The 25,872-nt window shown below is 43.3% G+C and overlaps 1 protein-coding gene across 1 annotated transcript in view; it reads left to right on the forward strand.

The window, feature by feature from the left end:
• CADM3 (cell adhesion molecule 3) overlaps positions 1-25,872 on the forward strand; it is an 825,731-nt gene that overhangs the window by 789,127 nt on the left and 10,732 nt on the right. The window contains exon 10 of the mRNA XM_086945217.1: positions 10,554-10,679. Within this exon, the coding sequence (XP_086801343.1) occupies positions 10,554-10,679 (126 nt within the window). The remainder of the gene's footprint in view (positions 1-10,553; positions 10,680-25,872) is intronic.

The raw sequence follows: 25,872 nt of genomic DNA on the forward strand, positions 1-25,872 counted from the left end.
TCTGGAGAGGGTTGCAATGGCTTTCTTCACTTGCTTGGTAGCATAAGAACTTTGGTTCAAAGTGGGGTTTATTTTAATTTTCTGCTCACGCACTTGGCATGCACTATGCTCCTTACTCTATCTCGGCTTATCAGGTGAGCGTGGTGCTGTTTGCCAGCACGTTCTTCCTAGACAGCCAACTGTTTTTGTTCTCAAAAAGCCCACATTGCCACAGTAGTTCCTGGAACTGAACAAAACTACTTTTTGTGCAGATATGCTTCTTGTAAAAGAGCAGAATGCTGTTACACACAGTGAAGTCAGCCGATAGATAGAGATAGCATTTTAATTAAAACAAAAGTTCTTGGTTAAAGCTCAATTGTTAAAGAAAGCCACAAAAGTGCACAATGATGGATGTCCTTGCATTAATGCAGATTTACATCTTTCATGAATTCACATGAATTTCCTTAAGTAGGCCAGGAAATCATACTCTAGGATATATTTGTGAATTGCACTTTCACATGAGCTATGAATGTGTAGTTTTGCCACTGCGAAAATCTGTTGAATGTTTACAAGTTCACTTTTCTTCGAACCACATTTTTCCCCGCCCTCAAAGAAATGTTGCTACTGTCAGGAGTACATTTCCAACCCTTCTCCGTATTGGAAAGGATTAAAGAGAGCTGATGAAAGCCCTCAAAATATGCGCGTTAGTAGGTTTGCATAGACTCAAAAGAGCATTCTAACCCTGTAAATATTGCTTACTGCTACCTCCAAACCCAGCATGTAGACTTGCAGAAAGGATGCAAAATAAGGGATTTGCTAGTATTCAAATCCGTCTATACTATGAGCCTGACATAACCAGAGTGGCAATTGCCAAAGCTCTTTTATGACGAGACTGCTGCCATTATTTGACGGTGCACTATATGGCACTAAAGGGACAAGTGGGTTTTGTTAAAGGACAAGCAGATTTATGAAGCTACTTGTCCCATGGACAACTAGATATTTTATTAAATTCTACACCCCTGCCATATAGGTCCTAGGATGTTTTCTTTCCCTAGGCTTTTATTCACAAATGTAGTGTTTATTTCCCAGCTCAAGGCACATCTCACAGATTTTATTAAAACCAATCTCAACTCCACCTCATGTACTATTGTTCGGGATGCTTGTAAAGCTAGTATCCGGGGGTTCACCCAGCAATTTCTCTTTAGACAAAACTCTGAGTGTCGTAAAATAAATAAAACACTAACTAATAATATTCTTTCACTCGAACTTTTATTGGCTGACGCCTTACGCTTACGTTCTTCTAATGTGGTGGAATTAAGGTTAAAATTAGGACACTTAAAAGCTACTTTAAAAACAATACTTTGGGAAAAAAGTAGTGTAAAAGTATACAAATTTCAAATTTCTCAATATAAGAGTGGAGATAAAATTGGGAAACTCTTAGCTTATAAAGTCGCAGACGAGAGAGACAACACTCTGATTAAAAGTCTAAATGGCCCTAAAAATACCATATATGATCAACCGCCACAGATATTAGTACAGTTCGTAGAGTTTTACAGCAAACTATATACCCCAGAAAATCATCCCACTTTGTCAATTATTCAGGATTATTTGGACTGTCATATCTTAGAAAAGCAAGATTACCCCGGGCTCGATCAATTTTCTGAACTTATTAGTTAGCTATTTTTTCCCTACCATCGGGAAAAGCAGCCGGGGAAGATACTCTACCTTTAGAGGTTTATAAAATCTGTATCGATGAGTTATTACCCCTCTTCCACCAGGTCATAGCTTTATTGGTGAGAATGGGAAAGCCCCGAACTGGAACACTACTAAACTGATCTTCTTTCTGAAAAAGGGCAAACTGGCTGACGAATGTGGGTCATACCGACCCATGTCGCTTATAAATACAGATGGCAAGGTATTTGCAAAAGTGCTGGCCACTTGATTGGCTCCATATATACCAAAAATAGTTAACCCACAGCAACATGGGTTCGTAGTAGGCAGGGACACTACAGCTCACATTAACATGGCCATAACTGCCGTTGACATAGCGGAGACGGATTCCACCCCACTTGGTATGATCCTATTGGACGCTGAGAAGGCTTTGACCGAGTGGGGTGGGATTCTCTCTGGTCGGTAATGACTACTATTGGTTTTAATGGTCAATTTGTAAGATGGATTCGATCCCTATATGATAACCCTACCGCGAGAATCAGTTATGCGGGTTTGACTTCGACCCCTTTTTCTCTATCTCGGGGCACCCGTCAGGGGTGTACCTTGTCACCTTTATTGTTCGCCCTTTCGATGGAACCATTTCTCCATGCTTTGCAATTACAATCCTGCATTATCCCTTTTAGCTTGGGCCCTCATTCATTGAAAATGAAGGCATATGCCGATGATATTGCTATCTATTCCACGGATATCTTAAAGGTTCTACATGGAATAATTACTGAGGCTAGTAGATTTGGAGATGTTTCCGGATACAAATTAAATTTGAATAAAACTCAAAACATTGCTAACTATAAACCAACAGCAGTAGTATCAGGGTTATGTCAGACTGCTACTTACCTGGGGGTTAAAATATCATCAAAAATCAGTGAGATAGTTACAATCAATTATGACGCTTTAGTTAAAGCAACTGTTTTGCTATTAAAGAAATGGCATAAGCTCCCCTTAAATATTATGGGTCGGATCAATCTAATCAAAATGAAAATACTCCCTAAATTTCTTTATTTATTCCGGTCCATTCCCCTTTCACTTAATAATCTTTTCTTTAAAAAACTGGACGGAATATTTAGTAGCTTCATCTGGGGATACCGTAAAGCCATGGTATTACTTAAAGGTTCCTTAGACAACGGTGGCCTTAATTTTCCAGATTTTAAATGATATTTTTGGGCAACCTTTCTTGGTCGTTTACAGTGTCTACTTAACACAGACAACCAACTTTATTTTCATATTTTTATGCTCAATTCGGATTTTAATATGTTTTTGTTAAGAGTTAATGACCCCAATTATTTCAAAAGGGTTAAATTCAAGACCGCCAGAGATACAGCTAAGATATGGTTTAATATTCTGTCTTTTTGTAAAACCTCTTTCTTTCATCCTAAACTTCTGCTATGGGGTAATCCTGGACTTCCAGGGATCTTTAGTGACGGCACAGCAAATATATGGTTTGCCCATGGCATAAAGATGCTGGGGGATTTATATGGTACTCACGTTTTTTTTTGTTTTGAGACACTTAAAATTCTATAATAAGTAACAATCAATGAGGTTTAAATATATGCAAATTTATGATTTTTTTATTCGTAAGATGAAAATACAGGAAATATGGGACTCTGATATTTGGGATTGTTTTTATTCTCTAAAGAATGAATCTTTAATCAGTATGGGCTATAGGTGTCTCAACACATATAAAATCAGTGATTGTACCAAATTAGCAGAAAAATGGAGCACCAAGCTGGGGCTTAATATTACCCCTACAATGATCACCTTATCTTTTCGTAACATCAATATTTTAGTTCATTCCTCAAGCTTAAGGCTTCAGCAATTTAAAACCACTTGTATTCTTTATCATACACCTGAAAGGATATCTAAGTGGTCTACGAATATCTCATTCAGTGATCGAACTAAATGTCCAAAGTGTGGTCTCATTGCTGCGGATTTGGAACATATGCTGTTTTCTTGCCCAGTGCTATCCGAGTTTTGGTCAGCTTTGGACAACATTTTTAAATTAAAACTGGTCCGCTCCCCCCCTCTCACAGGATCTTCTGTATTACTTGACATCCATCCAACATCTATTCCGCAGCAAGCTGTTGTTACTATTGTATTATCATGTGCTAAATTAGTTGTTGCACGTGCCTGAATTGCTCCTAAACCTCCACATATCATGGAACGGTGGTCATTGGTCAATGATATTTATTCTATGGAGCTTGCTTTGGCTAAACTTAGAGCTCCTCGTTCTCCAATTAAATGTTATAAAATCTGGGGTTCCTTTATTATTTGAATTTTGGGGAAAGTACCTGCAATGCTATATATCTCTTCGTTATCTCCCTCATTTATTGTATTAATTTGCTTTTGTAATTGCTTTAATTTTTATTCTGCTACTTTGTCTGTTCTCTCCCTCGTCTGTTTTGTATTATTAATTTGTATTTTTCTCCTGCAAGTTGTGAATAAAAAAATGTTTAAAAAAAAAAATATTGCCTAGACGTAAACACGTTAAAAGCATCCTAGCGTATATACTCAAATTAAGACAAATAAGGTTGTAACCCTGGTTCGGTCAGAATCAATTGATTAGCACGGACCGTTGACTTCATAATGTTAGAGGAAAATCGAAGCATCCCCAGGTGACTTAAACATAGGGACTTTAACTCCTTCCTCGTAATCGAATTAAGACGCTCAGGTTTGTCAAAAAACTCGGGATAACCCATGTCATTCAAGCTTTTTTTGACCTACACCAGCCAGGGAATACGTAAAGCCCCTTGTAAATTCAAACAGTTGTTTATCACGTCCCGATTGAGACTTGTAGAAATACCATTCCAGACTTCATGCCACAATAGTATTGGCTGTGTTTTTATTAAGTCTGACACATATGGTAGTCCCAGTTTGGCGTGACAAACATACGTAGCGGTGCTATCTGGAGCAGCTGAAAGACGTTTTAAAAAACTGTTCTCGATTTTCTGAATGGACTCTACACTTGCATAGCCCCAAATGCCGGCTCTGTACAGTGCAGTTGAAATGCATTTGGCCTTGTAAATTATCCAATCCAATCCAATCCAAAATTCTTTATTTCGGCCATCAAGGCCATAAAAGATACAAGGACATTTAAAAATCATTCCATCATTTCACAGTTGCAAAGAGATTTTTACAGGGAAATATACACAGCCCATAAAACACAATGATTTACAATATATAGTTAAAATCCACATTTACAGAATATTGGGTAGTAAAAATACCTCCTTCAGTTTCACCTTAGCTAGGCAATGATTTTCGCCTTATCGTCCACATAGCTAGCAGATACTTTCAGACTGCAAATACAGTAGAACTTGAAGTGCTAGTTTTTAAGATTCTAAAGGACTGTAAACATTTTTTGAAGCCTAAGTTTCTACATAATGGTACCAACCAATGCTTCCTAGATCTGCTATATGCGGGACAAAAGAAAAGCACGTGGATTTCATCCTCCACACTTCCGCTACATCCTGGGCAAGATTTATCATCTGAAGCAGACCATTTACTTGTAAAAACTTTGAGGCAAGGTGCCATACCTCCATTGAATAAAAAGCTTCCTTGCAGTAATAGGAAAAACAATGTACATAAAATCCTCGAACCTATAAGAACTTTTTGCGACAAGAAATTGTTGGGTTAGGGTGCCAACGTTCAAAGCATACACAGACGTACTTAGGCTTTTATCCTTAAAAATCCTAGTCAAGATTTTGCGTGGGACCTCAGAGCAACCCCGTTCGGGGTCCTCCCACATGTCAACCAAGCCCAAACGCAAAAGTTCCCGCATGACAAAGGCCAGCCAAGGTATCTTGTCGGAAGTGTTAAGGCTCAGCACATGCTTTAATTCTTGCCTATAATATAACAATTCCGTAGTTGACCATAGCCTATGCCAGAACCTAAGTGGCTTCAGAGCTAACTCGTCTTCTATGGATGGGAGTCCCAGATCTAATCTCGGGGGGAAAAGTGGTGTGCCTTTTGGTAATGTCAGCAAACGTCTGATGAAATTTGTTTCCACTTTGGTGAGTTCAATGGCACCGCAGTGCCCCCACAGCTCTCCACCATAGAGAGCTGCTGCTCTAGCCTGGGTTTTATACATTTCCAGTGCCGGACTTACTGGCTTGAAGGTTGAGGAGTTTGAAACCTTCAAAATACCACCCACCAATTGCGATAGTTTTAGATGGGTTTTTACTTGCTGTGGTCCCCAGGAGAGGTTTTCATGCAAAGTCACCCCGAGATACGGAAAGGTCATAACCCTTTCCAACCTTTCCGACCCAAGAGTCGGATTTGGTCGGGTAGTTGCCGAGGGGTTGAATATCATGAACTTCATTTTATCGACATTTATCTCAAGGCTGTGGTTTTTGCAGAAGTCCCCAAACCCATCCAGTATCCTTTGAACCCCCATAGGGGATTTGGAAAGCAGGAGGGTGTCATCGGCAAACTTAATTGCCGGCACCCTCCTACCTGCCAACATTGGGGCATCATTGTTGGGGACACTGTCAAGATGTGAAATTACACCGTTTACATAGAGGCAGAACAGGGTCGGAGCTAGGACACAACCCTGTCTCACCCCCTGCAAACTGGGAACCTGGGTGACAGTGCCCCATCCCTTCCGCATCTAACCTGAGCGAAGTTCCCCTCGTGGAGCCTCATCAGTACGTGCAAAATTTGGGGTGGAACGCCCAAATCCTCGAGAACTCCCCACAATTTCTTCCTCGGCACCAAATCGAACGCAGACCTGAGGTCCACAAACACCATGTAGAGGCTGCCACCCTCAATCTTTGCCGTCTTCCAATAAAGGAGGATAAGGCGAAAGATCTGGTCCATGGTGGATGTGTTCCTTCTAAAACCCGCCTGAAAGGGGCTCAGGATCTCATGATCCTCCATCCACCCTGGAGATGATCCAACATAAGACGAGCAAAAAGTTTCTAGGGGACATCAATGAGACTGATTGGCCTGTAATTGGCTGGGAGCAGAGGAGAGCCCTTTTTAAAAATCGGAACTATCTCTGCTCCCAGCCAAGTACAGGGGATCTCCATGCCTCTTAAAATCGCATTGAAAATGATAAGCAAGTAAGGGGCCCATATCGCGGGTTGGTGCCTGAATAGGTCTCCAGGAAGTTTGTCAAGACCTGGAGCCTTCGCCAGTGCAAGTCTCCCTATTGCGTTATGGACTTCCCCCAGTGTGAACTCTAATGGGTCAAATTTTTCAACCAAAGTTGGGGAACCAGCCTCAATAGACACGGTAGGTCCATCACAATATAATGCTTTAAAATGGGCTTCCCATACTGAAGCAGCGATGTTTGGTTCTACAGCCGCTCTCGGGTCCCCTGAACCTGTATTTACTAAGGACCAGAACCTTCGTGCATCTCTGGCTTCAAGGGCCATTGTGAAATTGTGCCATTTATCCCAGTCCCATTCATTCTTTGCGAGGGCCCTTACTTCTTTGTACTGTCGTCTCAGTTCATGCATTTTATGCTTATTGGTGCCAGACTTAACCGCTAGGATCAACTCAGCCTTGGCCTTTCTACAGGCAGAGTTATACCAGACTGAGGTCGGTGTCCTCTTTTTCCTTGAGGTGGACACGGGGTTAAAAACATCTCCTAGCCTGCAGACTAGATCTGCATAAATAAGCCATAATTTCTCATTAAAAGCTGCAGGTGTGGGTTGATTAATCAGAATGTCCACCTCAACAAATCGTGGAAGGACCAGATCATAAATGTTCCCAACATTCTCTGAGGAGTCTACTAACTTCCCCCACTTTACCCTTCGCCTATTATTTGATAGTATTACCTTCCCTGTGGCCAGGTCATTTGTTTCAGGTGTAGGACTTTCCGTGGGCCCCGGGAAGACCATTTCCAGACAAAGGGCATTATGATCACTGTCAGCCCTTGCCATTACACTGAAATCCAGGACCTTGGACCACATACTTGTCTCCACTAAGATGTAGTCTATGCGTGATTCATGGCCCTTCTTATTGAAAGTACACATTGAAGGGCTGCCTGACGGTGTACGCCCGTTACAAGCCCTCAAGGCATTGTTTAGGGTAAGAGACATAATCTGAATCACCAGGGGAGACCAAGATTTAGGACTAGGCGATTGACACGGGGGAATAGTCGTCCTCACCCATGAGAGCGCCCTCCTTTGAACCCAAAAGTGGCTCAAACTGGCAGTTAACATCTCCTGCTACAAGAAGCTTACAATCACTTGGCAATGACCCTAGAAAATGGGACAATTCATCTATGGTGGGGGATTCCATGGTCAAACTAACTGGACGTGAATAGACATTCACAACAGCTAGTTTGTAAGCATTTGGCCATTTGAGGAGAACGCACTGTACATCAATCGAGTGCGTGAGCATATTCTCTGCAGTACAACCCAAGTGGGTGGCAACCCAGATTGCAAGGCCGCCTGACGGCCGTCCTTTTCCACCCCACCTAGCAGGAACATAAAATGTAGCAAAGCCATCCCTAGGGTAATCCCCCCTGGCCCATGTCTCCTGAAAAAGACAGATGTCATTATTATCCACTAGGGAACCCCATTCTGTGGAATTAAACTTGTTTGCTAGGCCTGCAACATTCCATGATAATATAGTCAACCTCTTTGACTCTAGAGCATCCGTACACCCCCCCTGGGCTCCCTCCTCACGATGTGACTGGGTGGGGAGCTCCGCATCTAAAGAAACTGGTTCAGCCAGATCCTCAGAGTCCAGTACCTGAACAGATCCCCTGGTGACTATAGCAGAATCTATCTGCAAAGTTGGAGAATCACTCTTTTGCATCTCTATGGCCCTGCCTTCCACCATTAAGTAACTTGATTGAGTACTCGTTTCTTCAACCAGCTCACTGCAGTCCAGTCAATCTACGTCATCCAAGCAACTAAACCTGTTCTGCAGGGCTGGATAGCTCTGTAATAACATGTGATCGGACCTGGCCCTTTCTGGTCTTGACCCATAACGGTTTTGCTCTAGGAACTGATGACAGGTCCAAAAGCAAAGAAATCAAAGGCTATTTTTATAGACAACACGAAGCTAGAAAGTACAAAAACATACCCTTACTTAGGAATCGTAATAGATAATAAGTATACGTGGAAACAAGCAATCGAGACCAGAAAATTGCTTTTTATGAGGGCAACAACTGGATGAGTCAGTTTCTCACGAAGACTAGGGAAACAGCCCCCCACTGAACTCATTCACATTTACCAGGCTAAATGTATAAGCACTGCGATCTTTGGGGCTGGGGTGTGGGGTTACGGTAAGGTGGATTCTATCCAAAACGTCAAATTCCTTTTTAAGATATCTCCTTGCCTTACCACAGGGTTTTTCTACCTATTCATGCCATATAGAATTGGGTCTGTCATACCTGACAGACATAGTCAAAATTCAGCTACTTCTTTTATGGCACCGCATATGGTCATCTACTAAAACAACTTTGTGTCAAGACCTTATTCAGGACTGTCTCTCGCTAGAAAATGCTCATAAGATAGGGTGGATTGCCTATATCAAAAATGTCCTATTTCATTTAGGAATGGCAGAATAATATTTTCACACACCCACAGCAATTGCAGAACTATCAAGAAAAGCTTTTAAAATAATCTGCATGACACATCTAGAGCAGTTACCGTTGAGCAAGGAGGTCTCCAAAACAACTGTGCAACACTTGCTAACAGTTCAAACAACCTTGACCATCCAACCATATCTAACCTTTAACCGCATCGCTGCGGCGGCTTTTCCCGCTGTGCGCGGCAGATTCGAAATTACCGCGTTACGTGACGAGCTGGCCTTGTCATCCGCGCAGGACAGGTAAGTGCAATGACGAGCCCAGCTCGTCAATAGCCTCGAAGGGGTTAACTTAACCAGCTATGAAAGGTTCAGGATGAATACTTTTCACAGTTTTTTCACCTTCCCGCGAATTAACGATTGGGCAAAATCCTTATCATCCTGCCCCTGTGATGACATTTCTAGTCAGACTACAATGCACATTGTTTTGTTTTGTAAGTTCTTTATTGAACCGAGAAAGCGCTGGATAATTCCTATCTTAAAAACTATGAGTCTCCAAAGATGCCGACCCGCATTTCTTCGTCTACAATTTTTAGAGTAAGAATATTTGGCGAAAGAGGTTGGCAGATTCCTGAAGTTTGTAGTAAGACGTAGGTTAAACCTGGAGTAGACTGTGAAATATATAAATTCCGAATATGATTACCCTTCTTTCTATTTTATGCTCCTGATTTATACTTTTATAATTAACGATTGTCTATTTGTATTTTATAAGACGTCAAAAATGTATAAATGAACTGTTTTTATCTTGTATGTAGAAACATTTTTAAGTATATTTTATGGCAACATTTTTATTTTATCTTTGTTTTAGAAATGTACTTTTATGGTTTTTCAAATACATGAAAACCGAATAAAGAGATTGAATTGAGTGCCTGTAATGGACATTGATCTACGTTGTTTGAATGACAGTGGCAAAGCATTCAGCATGGCCAGAGGCGGTGTGTGGGGTATTTGAATTACCATCTAAAAATTAGTATAGTAATATATTTCTGGTAAATTCAGCACGCAGGATATCCTGTCTACTATTCCCAACTCTGGTACAGATCATCAGAGGGGTCCGGATCAGGTCAAATGATTGTATGTTTTCAGGTAACTGTGTATCAGTAAGCATTAATTATTTCTCCTCTTTTTGATCCCTTCATCTCCCTTAACCTCATTCATTCTCTTTCAATCCCTCTCTTCCTCGCTATATTCTTTTTCTCGATCTCTTATACTTACCTTCTCTCACTTTCAAACTGGGCTTCTCTTCTACTTCTCTCCCGCACTCTCTTTCAAACTTTTCTTTCCTTCTCACCCTCCCCACATAGATCCCAGTCCAATTCCCTCAACTTCTAGCATTGACCATGCAGTGATTGGTGGAGTTGTTGCGGTCATCGTCTTCCTCCTTTTGTGCCTGCTCATCGTCTTGGGGCGCTACTTGATCAGACATAAAGGTATGACCCAAGTGGTTAACTTATCCTAGCTGGACTCATTATTTTATCAGTGACTATATTAAACATCACCTGTTGACCGAGAGGCAGGACAACCATACTGTACCTACTCACCAGGTTTGTTTAACTTTGACCTCTCTAATTAATAGCTCCCTGCCATATTGCCTTTTTTTCTGCACAGGGTACTTTAACATAGACTGACAGCACAGCAAAGCTTTAGAAGACGTGTTTTAATATTGTCTGTGCCATGTTTAGCTTTTCAAATGTTCAGATTACCTACCTACCTAGATGATCCACTGTTTCATTTCCCAGTCGTATCCTCCCCGTTTAAGTCATTACTGGACCTAGGAACGTTGTGCTAATATACTTTTCTTTATCTTGGAAAAAATTTCACTCCATGCCACTTTCCATAACGAAATGGCCATCTTCCCGGTAGAAATACTGGGTTCTACCTCAGCCAAGACCAGTCAGTTGTAATAGAGATTCATCAGAGAGGGATGTTTTAGATTTAGATTTAATGAAGATTATCTATGAGTAATCTAAACTTCCCATCAGTCTCCTTCATTAGAAAATAAGACTTGGAGCAATCCGGAATAATGATAAATAATTTGAACATTTCCTCGTCAATCTCTATTGTTTCAGCTGTTAGTGGATCGAGGCACACCTAACCACCCCTGATGATCTGCTGAATTCTCAGAAACGAAAACTCTACCAGCACAAGAATCAATGTATTAGTAGTCCTTTAAATATGCTGAGACAGAAAGTAAAATTGATAGACCAATTACCACAACGCAGTCTGCATTTAGTGTCTCTTGCTGCAGCCTGTAATGCTGAAAATTTTTTGAATGTGGTCCCCATCCCTGATCCCTGAAAGCCTTATTGGAACTCCATTGACTGGAACCAAAGGTTTGAATCCACTAAACCCAAGTTAAATAAAAATCTAGGAGGAACTGCAGATGACTTACCCCTTTACATTGTTGCGGGCACATACCCTGAAAGTATGCATAGTAATCTGAAAAAGCCTTATGGGTGTTACATTTCCTCTTGGAGATCTCACTGCTACAGCCAGGTAATGTGGGAAGTCTTAGAAGCTGGAGACCTACACTCTCAACCTCCATACTGAAGAGTCAGATCCAGAGGGACTGAGAACAGAGAGAGGTTGATGATACTGGTTTAATGCATTTATGGCATGCTGAGAGATTCAGATCTGTGGTATATCCACTTAAAAACTGCTTTGAAAATACAGTAATCCACTGCCCACCCCTTGGGTATCTGCTGCCGACCATGATGACGGGTGTGCCTTCACCCAACTAGAAGTTCTCCATTACACCATCAGAAATGGCATCAACTTGCTATCCACTCTAGTGATTGATCTGTGCTTTGGTTGGTGCATTGTCCTTCAATACCATGGTGCACATTTTCTAAATGATTGAGCAAACTACTTGCATTTAAAAAATATAGCTCTCTTTCGTCGTTTTGACAATTTTCTGCTTTCTCCAACAGTCCAGACCTCTTGCACAATCTCAACCTTAAGCCTTTGTCGCTGCCGTTCGCAAGGCCTTTCACCCTTTCAAGGTTGATAAGTTGAGTTACAGTGTGTTGAGTTACATCAATTATCTGTTATTTGAGCGATAAGAGACCCAAAGGTGAACATGCGCTTTACAAATACACATTATGCTACGCCATCATTGACTGTCATCTGTGGACAGGATCATGGATGATCAGTCAGGGGAGTGTTAAAACATATAAAATACACAAAAGGTGATGAGAGGCTGCTTGCATTAAATCTAACCACTGGCCATCGCTCGGGGTAGCACTCCAACCCATTGGTTTTTAGCCCATAATACCACCTCAGTTTGTACCCAGCCATATCTAAATCAGTCTTGACCCTAGAACCCAGGCAACCTCTAAGACTGTTTTCCCCCTGATTGGGGCTCTTCAGTCGGGTGCCGCTGGTTCCAGTGGCACAGTGAGCAAGGGGCCCACGCCTAAGCATACTCTTAGCCATTTAAAACTTTATATCAAGCACACAAAAGGTGATGGGAGGCTGCTTGCAATAAGTCTAACCACTGGCAGGTGTTCAGTGTAGCACCCCCAACCCATTGCTCTTTAGAGGTTTAAAATATTACCTCTTAAATAAGAGATACAGGGCAACCCAAAATGGGAATTTGGTGTGTGACTGACAGTGGTATCATGGCCTAGAGGACTACAATAGGTTGGCTTACATATCATTTTTGATCTGATTAAGTCTAGTCTGGCGCCTCTTGCTACTTATGTAACGCCTGTAAGCACCTATGCAGTTTGTCATCTCTCAGGGCAAGTAAATCACTAATGCCTTAATGGTTCTGACTTGAGCTTCTATATATGTCATTTCTTGAAGTGGGTCAAATGCAAATTGTTTCAGTTAAAAGCAACTCATGGCCTTGGAAAAAATCCACCAAGATACTCTTGTCGCACGTGGCTCTCTGAAAAGTGTGATTGTACACAGCTTAGTGGTCCTGTTGGCAATAGACTAGAAATCTAATTTTGTACAGCTTTCCTACCAGTGGAATAAGAGGCTCTGTGAAAACATGAATCGCTAACTACATATGGAAGGTGAGAACCCAAAACTGACAACAATGCTTGGAGTAACTCTGAAGTTGGCTTTGATAAGCACCCACTACGGAGCAAACAAGCATGGTGAGACTGCTGCATCCTGATCATACCTGTTGAGTTTGGAGCGCATTGTCTGCCCAATGTGGCTGGAAGGTGTGTGGCACCAAGTGCATGCAAATCAGCAGTGGTCCAGCTTCAAAGGGAGCCATCCATTCCAAATCAGTAGGCCACATACCAATTTAACAGGAATGCACACAACCCTAGATTTGCTACGGCCTTGTTCTGGTCTTGTTGGCTTATCTGTATAGGATTGGAACCAGATTGTAAAGGTGTGGCAAAAAAGGATGTATATCACATGTTGTTTTAGTGCTGGGTTTTTTAAATTGCAAGATGTTTAATTCATGTTTTAAATGTTGGTTTTGAAAATGGATCATGGTCATGTAGCTGAAGACCAAAGGGCATCCGCAAGCAGGCTCCACCCTATGCAGGGTTTTTTTCCCCACCATCTGGTTCGGAGCTAAAGTATGGCACGTTGTCTTTGGAACAGTGTTATACAACTCGATTTTGCATGCGACAATAAATGGAGAACACCAAACAACATCTGCTTCTACAACACATCAGACACAGAAAGACATATGATAAATCAACAACTGTTGAATCCTGAATACTCACATTCCAGTTCACATATGAATGACTCTTTTTTGTTCATGTCCTGAATGCCAAACAAAGATGTCAAAATCCGATCGGCATCATGTTTGTAATCTGTGCCTTCCTTGAGATCACAACAGAGAAAGCAGTTTGGCGTGTCATCATTTCAAGAGTAAACAGACTGCCTGGAACTATATGATCACAGGTAGCCTTGAACATTCTGCTGAAGAGAACTGATACAGTCCTTCAGAGGTTATGAACTTGGAGGAAGAAGCACACGTATTTCAAGAAGAAGAGCCTAAACAAGATCTTGTATCAAAACCGAAACAAAACTGCAGACGTAGTCAGGCTGCCTTCTCGGGCTAGATGACCAGTGTCATCAAAAGAGGGGCGCTCCGAAAATAGGCTACAAACAACAAGCATTTGCAATGCAATAGGTCTCGCATTAGGAAAGTTTGAGCTATTGGTATTGTAAATGACAAATATTTTATTTATGTGTTGGTTTTGAAAATAGCTAAATTAATAGCTTTGTCATTTACAATGCCAATATTTTTAACTTTCGCAAATGTGACACCTTTAGGATTTTTTCATGCAATATGTGTTGCATTTACGTGACTTAGATGTATTGATATTACAAATACCAAAGTTACCTTCTTCCACAAAGTCCAGTTGTTCAGGGGTGTCGCCGTGCACTGCCCTGCCTTCATGTTCAGAGTCATATTCAAAGCTTTCTTCTTCATGCACGTGTTCCACAGAGGACATTGTAAAATGCAAGAACTGCTAGTGAAATGGAGGAGAGGCCAGGGGCCCTACATCGTGGTGCCTTAGTACTAATTTAAGAATTACTTGTTGATTAATGAACAATGAACACCGTTTAGCTAATTCACAAGTTTTCATTTACATACAAATAAATGTTGCTTCATACTAATGGGGTCTTCACGCACCAGGAACTTGCACCATGTCACCGTGCGGTAGCGCTATTCAATGAAACTCATAGCTGCCAAGGTTTCAGATTGCTACGAGTGACATTTTCATAATTTCAGTGAAATTTTGAGTGACATTTCAACGACTACGAGTAACACTTTCTCGCAGGCAAAAGACAGCAATTAAGACACGGCAAACATATAAATATCATATGGTATATCAGTTTGACTGTACTCTGTACATGTATAACATGTCGCAGATGTTGTACAAATGAATCCGAAGAAGGGCAAGTATTCTGTGATTACTAAGTATTTTCTAAATGACACTATGGCTATTACCAGTAAATGACCACCGCACAAAATAAATTACATCAATTGTTTTTTGAGGTGCAAACTGGACTCATGTTCGTTGCTTTTTGTCGCAGTTTTATATAGCTTGCATTGGAGCACTTTACATGAGCACCAGTTAGATCAGTGAAGGTCTGAATTGGTTTTAGGACCAGTCACTTGTGAATATACACAATGTTGAGCCAATGCTCAATCTTGATCCTGGTTCCTAAGTTCTAAAGTCTGCAGCTCTAGTGATAATACCTCATGCTCTCCAATGTCTTGTGTTTGATTTAATGGCTTACAATGTTACTCCAGCTGTAACAGGAATCTAGATTGCATATAGGTACACATAAGAACTGACTTATCGGTCCTCCCATCTCACAGCCAGTAAAAAACATGCCATGCAGAGTAAAAATAGTGCTCCCAGTCCCATGAAGTGAATGCTTCTTTTCTGGTGTTCCCTTTTTAATTTAATGACTGCTCCCGTTTGTGTCTTCTGCTCCTGCCTCTCTTGCCATAATTTCTATGTGTGCTTCCCATACCCACCGGGGCACCACCACCGCCTTCCTTACTGCTGTTGGGAGGGGAGAGCATGTGATCGCTCTCTCCGTGGTGCGCCGTAAAAATCGACTGGCAGCCTGCCTGCCCGATCACCTCTACACAGTACACTGCGAGGGGTCGCACCACCTCGTCTTGGCTACGGGGGGGGGGGGGGGGGGGGTCAGGTACAGGCATCTATGCAAATTATTATTAAGGATACTATTTGACACGTGGTTTGTTGATTCTTTTGTCTGGACATCACCAGAGAAACCGAGCACCAGACCAAATCAAACAGGTCTCCAAACTGAACAGTCTAGCCAAGATAGTGTAGTGATTAAAGCCTCCGTGCCTGTGTCGCCAACGAGTGAAATTAACTCACTCTGGATCGGTCAGTCACTCTCCGAGTCTCTTCCCCCCCCCCCGTCACAGGGGCTGGTAAGTTATGTGCATACACGGGCACGCCAGGGGTTTAATTAAATTGCAGCGCTGCCGCACACTGCAGAATGAAGTCAGCACAGACTGCGCACCCGGCGAAGAAGACTCGACTGACTTAGATTGAGTCCCCGGACATGACGGCACTAGGGCACCCTGGTGTGCCACAGTGATTGACAACCATTATCATCGACTGCTGAGAGGGCAGGACCCCGTCGGTAAATCATTGGCAGCAGTGAGAGAGAGTCAAAGGAAAGCCGCGCGGCACCAGTCAGGCACTATAGTCTGGGCAGATTTCAAGCAATTTTTAACCCAAAGCAGAGTCCCAGTTCACTATAGGTGCTGACTGTGCTTTGAAGCGGGCGGCAATTTGTACGGGCCGCCTCGTCGTGGCCGAAAGGCCTCCACATTAATTCTGATGCTCACCAGCTGGCTGGAGTAATTTGTAGGATATCCTACTTTTGCATGAAGGAGGCAAGTTAGGACATCGGTTGCCAGGCGGCGGCAGCCAGCTGTATCAGGAGATAGCATGGCAGGGCCACAGTGAAGGGAATTGCTGAACTGGGGGCGATAGGGACACGAGGCCAGTAACCCCCCTCGAGTGGCAAGGCCACTGGATAAAATAACAGAGAGCAATCACCGTCGCAGCCCGGAGGAAAACACCGGAAGCAGATGTCCGGCCCGCCGCCTGGTTGTGGGCGGGGCCGGGAAGAGGTGTGTCCGCTCCCACTGCCTTGCGGGAGCTTTGCCTGTTGTCCTCCGGTCTCCCGAGTCGTGAGGGAGACCGGAGATGCCGTGCCAGCCATGGCGGGGGGCCCCGTGCAGAAGAGGGAGCCCCCGCTGGAGAAGTAGAGACCGGCCCGCCGCCGACCCGGTGAGTCCCGAATACCCCCGTGAGGGACTCCGCCCATGCCCTGCTGTTGCCCTGAGCCCCGAGAGGCTCCAACCGCGGGGGCGCGGGGGGGGGGGGTGGGGGAGTTGCCTGTCTGTGTGTCTGTGTGCCTGCCTGCCTGCCTGTCTGCGTGCCTGCGTGTCTGCGTGCCTGCGTGTCTGTTAGTCTGTGTAAGTGCGTGTGCGTGTGCATGCATGCGTGTTAGGCTGACTTGCTGGGAGTATGGGAAGGAAGTGCACGGCGCAGGACGGAAAGTGCGCGTTCGCGCAGCCAAATCTGCCTGCTAAAGCTCGTGACAGTTTCTTGTCCGCCCATTCCCCCGTGTCAGATAGCTATAAGTCTCCGACCCTGGACGCATCCTTCGGATGCAAATTCCAGAGCGAGACCTAAAAACGGTAAAACGAGCTCCCACGTATCCCAAAATATGTCTGCTTTAAAGTAAATGCATACAAAAGCAAATAGACCATTCAAAGATGGTTGCCACGACATGTGACGCGGGTACAGTGGCCAAAAGGGAGCAGACTATTGGAAAGAGCAGGTAAGAGAAAAAAATCCCCTTAATTATCTTGCCTGAATAGTTTCATTTTTATAATAAAATGCTTAACTAGCGCAAGCGCTATGCTCGCGCCAGACCTGCGATGGTGTCATTAAAGAATTCCTTTATTTTGAGCGCGAGGTAAAACCCCTTTGTGCTCGCAATTGAACTGTATATTTGAGCGCGAGTACTAGGCATGTGCTCAGCACTAGCCTCGCACTGTCAGCCCGTAGGGATTCTCAAATGAACCACGAGAGCGAGGCAAAAATCCTCATGCGCTCGACTTTCATTTCAAATGGCTGAGGAAACGGCACAGAAGCCCAAAAGCGCTCATGCTTTCAATGACCCCAGAATAAAACCAATGTGAAATGGTCGATATTAAGAAGTGAAACAAGCAGAAAACCTAAGGTCAAAGATAGATAACTAGCAAGTCAAGAGATACGATATAGAGGCCTAAGCTGATATTTCTCATAGGTACATTTACGATATGAAAAATACAAAAATTAAGAATAAATCATTAAATAAGTGAACCAAGACAACAAAACACTAATCAAGATCACAGACAAACGAGGCACTCAATCTCCTTCATTTATACTCATACACATATCGTGCCAGCAGTAAAAACAGTACAAACATTTGCAATGCAATAGGTCTCGTGTTATTAAAGTTTGAGCTATTGGCATTGCTAAATAATGCAACACCAATAGCTCAAACTTTAATAATGCGAGACCTATTGCATTGCAAATGCTTGTTTGAGAATGTGTGTTATATAACTTGGATTCTCAAAGTATGGCCCGGGGGTCACTTTTAGCCCTACTGACGTTATAGGCGGGCCCACTTTGAACAGCAGCACTGGGCTGCTGTTTACTTGACAGAGCGCTAAAATTAAATAGCAGCACTAAGATGTTCATCCTTCCGAGGTCGATAAAATGAGCACAATTCTTCATCTATAAAAAAAACAGCTACTTTACGTGAAGGTGCGCTTTAAAACTACATGCAATTTATGTGACTTACATGTGTGTAGACACACACATGTATTCAGAGTCGCCCAACGGGATCTGCAGTAGTTTCTTAAAAGCAGGACAGTTTTCAGTCGCAATAACTTCACGATTGCGCACTTACGCTTGCGTTTTTGGCTCTGGTCCGCGCTGTAATAAGTATAAAGACACACACACACTTGAGCGCACACACTGACACACGCACACACACTGACACACGCACACACACATGCATACACACTAACAACGGCACGCAGACAAGCACACACAGACAGACACGTACACACACGCACCAGTACCTGTTGGGGATCAGCTGTTGGTGTCCACACGCGGGTCCTGCACGTTCCTCACTGGTGCACAATAGGGTGTGCCCATATATACCATGCATCGTGTGTTGACACAGCCTTTTCTCTGCACACAAATGGCCGTTGTGCTGGGACTAGGAGTGTGCTTTCTTCTTTCCAACAATGCGCCGGCCTTGTTCTCTCCGAGTAAACACCGCCTGAGCGCTCCTTTTGTTAGCGCCTCGAGGCGTCGGGCCTGCTCTCCAGGGGTCTGTGTGCTGCAGACAGATGAAACCCCTGCTGCTCGTGCACTCCCTGCCAAAGTGGGAGGCTCACCTTATTGTTCACTGAAGCCTCGAGGCAAGATGGTCATCTTTCCGAGGTCGATAAAAAGAGCACAATTATGTATCTATTAAAACAAGAATTCAGCGAGAAACACCCCTTCTCTAAACATTACCCCGAGGAGCAATGTAGCACACCGAATCTTCGCAAGGCTGGGGGGTGGACTTTGGTGAATGGGTCTCGTTGCAACATTTAAAAAACATCCTCCAATTGATATTCAAAGTTCGGGTTGCTCAACGAAAATCAGTAAACACTTTTTCTTGATGCGTGTTATAGAGAGGTTAATGTGGATGTTATTCAGAGGAATCCGGCAGCATTTTACAACATTGGAGTTGTATGCCAGCTTTTCACTTTTGCATAGCGCTCATTTTGGATAATAGGCTTTACTCTGACTTTGATCTTTTATCTCTACGTGATATACATTCTGAACTCATTGCGGAGTTGAATGCTCTGCGTTTTATTTGATATATTTCTCACCACTGTGTATTACTTTTAATCGTATTTAGGCAAGAACGGAATCATTTTTTTTTCGGTTGCCTCCATAAAGTATGAAGATTGTTTGTCTAAATGCAGCACTGGAACCCTGCTAAACTTCTATTTTCGCTTGATTTCTTCCTCAAAGTAACATATTAATTCATATTCCAAAACGGCATCCGTATGTATCCCACAGGCACAATGAAGAACTGGGGTCTTAACATCCGAAGTCAGGCAGCAGTGGACGCCATATTGCTGAACCAGGGAGAACCGCTCGAATCCCAAAAACCAACAAGCATTGGCTGCGCAGCAGTAAAGCTGCACGGCCGTGAAAGGATCATTTGCACATTAAAAAAAAGCCGCGAGCGTGCACTCTCCCGAACTTCCGGTCTCGGGATGTGCACGCTCACGGCAGTCGTGGGGCGGGACTTCCGACTTTGCGAGAAGCCCGCGCCCTCAGAGTGGATGGCAGCAGAAGTCAGGAGAGGTGGCTGAGGCGGTAAGTGGGGCTTGGCACCTGTGTGTGAGGTGTGTATGGTGTGTGTGTGGTGTGTGCGTGTGTGTGTGTGTGTGTGCGCGCTTCTGTGAGTGTGGCTGTGTGCGTGATTGTGAGAGGCTGCCGCTGTGAATGTGGAGCAAAAGATGTGCATGGCTGGGGGGGGCGGGGCATGATGCGCGTCCACGATGTGCAATCGGCGCTCGTGCACCAATCTACGTCCCTTGAGGAGCAACTTGGCCACAATAGGTCGAGAGAGCTCGACCTAAAAAGGACCACGCAGATTCATATCATCAGATTACTGAGGGTAACTGAAAGCATGCCTTTACACTGAAGTGTTGTCACCCCCGAAAAATATGATTGCAAAGAAAAAGAGACTTTGAAAGGTTACACCTGAAAGAAAGTCCTCTCACTGAAAACATGCTCACTTGACACTGAAATGAGTTTAAGGAAACAAGACCATTCCTTCACTGAAACATTTAAAGATAAAGCTAATAGTTAAGGTTCAATACAAAACCAAATTTATATTTACAACATGGGGCATATTGTAGCTAAGTGTTAGAAGAAGGTGGTAGCCCACAAACATGGCGCAATCAACCAGCTTGTACCATCTTCATGCAAGAATGACATTAAATGCAAAATTACATTGGAAGGGGCTAAATCAGCAAAAACACTTATCACATTCCTAAATGTACCAAGACTATTAAACCAGACGGACACAACCTTCAGTCCTGAAAAACCCACAGGACACATCTCAGTATATTCCACAACCACATACAGATACAGATGAAGAGTAAGATCAGTGCAACCATGTGAAGTGGTTTTCCCACATTCTGAAAATGCATAGAAGAAATACTTGGGGCCTGATAACAAGTATAGGTGCTATTTATCGCACCTGGTAAATAACAATCCCGCAGGGTTTGTTATATATATCGAGAAATAGCACCAAATATTAGTTTATAGTGAATAACGTGGATTTTGGTGTTTAACGCCCTAAAATATGCATTGGTGTGGTAATTATCATATGATTGTCTCCTGTTAAATTTCGTCAGGTTTTACCTGCCGAAATTTAACAAAGGGGAAGAGGTGAGGAGCAGCGGCCAGGGCGGCTGACTCCGGAACACTCAGGCTCACGGTTTGATCCCCGGTCCCTGCAGCAGGTTAGCCCAGCACTTTGTGACTGGGCAATAGCTAGCTTAATTTTCCAGAGGGCCCCCGCGCCGGGACACCTCTCTGGAGTTAGCTGTGCGCTCCACAAATGCTGGTATTTAACGCATCTGATAATCATCAAATGTGTTAAATAAAACTCAACTCGTAATTCTGACCCTTGCTTAAACAGAAGTTTACGCATCGGTGGGAAAAAATGACGTGCACATAGTCAGGCCCTAAATAGTGTGCGTTAAAGAAGAGCCTTGTGAGAATTCTGCAATTTGGTACAAGAATTCTGAGGACAAGTTATCGAGGAACACTATATGCATATAGGGCAATATAGCTGTGCTAGTCCTAACTCCACATCTATGTAATTTGAAGATATTTGTTTCACGTAGGTATACAAGTTTATAGTTAGACTTATCTTTCAATACTTTTTCCCAATATTTTGACATCCATTTTGTATACCACCGATATTCCGGGGACAACATTCTATTACCTTATTTAGGTACCAAGGCAAAAACAAACATCTATCATGCAGTAATCCAGCGGGCTGCTTAACAACATGCATCACAATAGCTGTAGAGCAAGAGTCTGATTTCCTCGTTTAAACATTGTCTAGGACAGAGAGAGTAGTCCAATATTTAACTAATTAAAAGACAGTCATTGAGAACTTCGCTGGGAACTTCAAAAACCCACTGAACGCATTGAGTAGAACGTAAATATAATGCTAGACCACATGATCTGCTTTACCATTGATGTTATGTTTCTCCTAATTTTATGGTATGCAACACTGCTTGAAAAAGATCCATTAACTAGGATGACACTGAAGGGTTACACCCAGACAAAAAGCAGACTACTTGATGCAATGAGTAAGAGGGTGGCGGTTGGCAGTGCAGCCTCGGGGTGCATTGCAATCCGGATCCGTTATCACCATGTCCAGTGGGAAGAAATGCAAGAGTTCCTCCAACATCTTTCAGAAAACCTTAGGAGGAAAGTGTAGGAAATTGTCCCTGATGAAAAAATAAATTCACAACTCTGGCCTAAACTTGTCTCTGGATGAAGCAGATACAGAACATCCCCGGATTAACCCCAGTTTACTTTTATTTTGCCACACTTGCATAGGTATTTGTGAGTTCCATGCATATCTTTATTTGGCCCATGTTTTGATAAAGCCCTTGAAAAGAATTAGTAAACCAATCGTGATAAGTCTATAAGCACCCATATGCAACCACTGTCGATCCAGTCTTGCCAACAAGTACAATGAGAAGTGGCTCCCATTCAACAATTTCAGCAAGTCACATCTTCATTTAAAAAACAAGGTCAACACCAGCAAACACTACAAAATCATTCCTTTTAGAGAGGCTCCAAATCACAATAAGCTGCAGTTTCATTCAAATAATGACTTTTGGGGCACCCCCCTATTCTCAAGACACCTGTCAGAGGACAGTTGAGGGATTACCATCAGAATTGGCGCACAATAACAGACAAATGTGTATTGTAAACAGTGCAGCGTAGCAACTCTGAATTCATGCACCTACCCCTAACTATACCTCCGTAAAATCACAAGATCAAAAACGACCATGTGTATTCTGCTGGTGAATAAAAATATTGCAGAACTGATCCCACATATACAATATGGCAACACGTCCTCAAGACTGCCTATTTTCATATCTTGATTCTTCCAACTAATCACAAGTATCTTCACTTTACTGTAGGCGCAAAGCATTATCAAGTTAGTTTTACATTTTTGGCATACATCAATTCAGAGTTTTACCTTTCAGCATAAAATCTGCCCCACCAAAATGCCTTCAATTGTAGTAGCTCCCCTTTGATGATCAGGAGTTCATTTGTATACTTATACTTATGTACAAGATTGGCTGAGAAAAGGGAGTATAGCTCAGCAATCGATGTCTCAAATAGAACCATCCACTTGTCCGCGTATGGTATCCGTCAAAGATATCCTCTATTTCGATCAACCATCTTCGGGAAGGCCATCCGCCTCACCACGTTGGTTCACTTCACAGTTGATGGAATGGGCTCCATTCAAATTCTACTCTCGGTGCCACGCCAAGTATCCGTGCACCGACTCGCACGAAGTGTGCAACTTGTGCTCGTCTCTGGAGCCCAACGAACAGGACTGTGATGCATTTAGATCGTTCCGATCGAAGAAAACGCTTTGTGATTGTCGGGCTTGACGTCGCGATATGCAGAGTCAAAACTTCGAATTCACGCTGGACATCATTGGTGAAGAATCCGAGCACAAATTCAACACACAAGGGGCCTAGGAAGAACAAGAAGAACTTGTCTCCATTCCAGATGGAAGAAGACTTGCCACAAGGTCAACGTCCTGTGAGTGCAAACGCCCCTTGACCCAAACTCAGCCAAAACAAAAGGCTCCAGTCCTACCCCTGCCTTCGGGCCACGGTCGGCACCAACGAGAGGTTTCTGTAGGCCGCCCTCCGGCTCAGCACCAAAACACATCACTAAGCCTCCCGGCTCGGGATCGAGTTGGCCAAAGTCTGGCACCGAGCCGAAACCTTCAGGCTCAAAGCGGAAAACCACTTCGGAGCCAAAATCATTGACACCAAAAACGAAGTCTCCTTCTACACCGAAACCTTCTGTGCCGAAAAGTCATTCTAACCCGGCACCCAAATCCTCGGTGCCTAAGCCTAAAACTGTTCCTCTGAAGCTGCTGGATCCTATTTTGTACACCCCAACACCCAAATAGGACTCAAAACTAAAGGAACTCTTTATAAATCCAGATGCAGGACAGTTTCTTACTAAATCACCTCAGAAACGCAAACCTGAGTCAGAGGGCACTATTTACCATATTCCTTTTGAAGAGGAAGAATGTAGGTACTAACCCCTCCCTTCCTCCTCCTCTACCACGTTCCCGTACACCGACTTCTCCACCTTTGCAGCATTTACTGATTACCCCAACTAACTCTCCACCACTATCACCTGACGATGATGATGATGATGTTGATGATGATGGAGATGGGGGGGGACAATATTTTACCAATATACCCCTGGAAGGATTATAACACGGATTCACCTACAGATAACAACCCAGATCTTGACCCTACAAAGCCTTCTTCTCCTAGGATATCTAGAATTACTTGCTAGATCTGCAGAATATCATGGGGTACACTTACACAAGGAATCTCTATAAGATTTCCTATTTGAAACGCTCAGTAGAACACAAAGGGCTAGCCACACTTCACCTATGCTTAAAGGTATGATGAGACATGCCGATGATATCTTTAAAGAGCCAGTGCGTGCTCGTATTCTCACCCCCAGAATCATAAACAATATAAGCCTGCTCCCTCAGATCTAGTCTTTATTAAGGGACAGTTACCACTAGACTCCTTGGTGATTTCTAATGCCCGTAAACGGGCCAATTCACAAACTACAGGGAATGCTCCCCTTCAGACATAGTCAAAACTATTAGATGCCTTTGGTAAACAAGTAGCCGCCCAAGCAGCAAATCTTGGCGTATTGCCAACACTCAGGCCCTGCTAGCCAGATATAATAGGGCACACTGGGACGAAATGATGCAATTGCTACAACACCTCCCAGCTGAGCACAAAGCAAAACCCCAGGATTTAGTCCAAGAAGGGAAACTTGTATCTAATTCCTCAATTAGATGCACAGTAGATGCTGCAGACACCGTAGCTAGAGAGATCAACACTAGTGTGGTATTAAGGAGACATGCATAGTTGACGATTTCTGGTTTCAAACCCGAAGTACAACAGTCTATTTTAAATACTCCTTTTGACAAGTAACATCTCTTCGGGCCCGAAGTAGATAAGTCATTAGGAAAAATTGAAAAAGACACAGAGGTAGCAACATCTATGGGAACTCTGCAGTCTCCCTCTAATTGGGGCTCCTTTAGTCGCTCCTTCTACCGTGGAGAGTCGAAAACCATGTACTCAGACATGTACTCTGACAATACAGCTGCCTCCTACAATGGGAATAATCAATCTTCCTCTACAGAAGATTCTTTAGAGGAGGATACAGAGGCAACAACAAAGGTCGAGTCCGGAGTTTCATTCCATGTAATTCCCCCTCCCCCAACAAGCAGTGACTTCTTATACTCCCCCCCCCCCCCCAATCATTTAACACCTGTCGGGGACATCTACTACAATTCCTCCCTATTTGACAGTCTATCACCACAGACAAATGAGTGGTAGGAATTATCCAACATGGTTATTGCCTGGAGATTACCAGCAATCCTCCAAACATTCCACCATTGTCACTGTTAAAAATGTGATTTCTAGTTGGCTAGGGCTTGCGCCTAAGCCAGGCAGAAACCACCACTCTAGTTAGAGCAAGGGAGTTACACGCTGAAGATAACCCCTGCTTGCCCCCTCGGTAGCTTGGCACGAGCAGTCAGGCTTATCCCAGAGACAATGTGTAAAGCATTTGCGCAACACACACACAGCAGCAGCATACTAGGCACACAACACAAGGTTTTATATACAAATAGCCTTTGTATTATCCACAACACATTAGAATAGTAATCGCACAATATACACTGTGCCAACAGGCACTA

This window comes from Lissotriton vulgaris, chromosome 12 (assembly GCF_964263255.1).
Source record: "Lissotriton vulgaris chromosome 12, aLisVul1.2, whole genome shotgun sequence".
NCBI classification, from domain to species: domain Eukaryota; kingdom Metazoa; phylum Chordata; class Amphibia; order Caudata; family Salamandridae; genus Lissotriton; species Lissotriton vulgaris.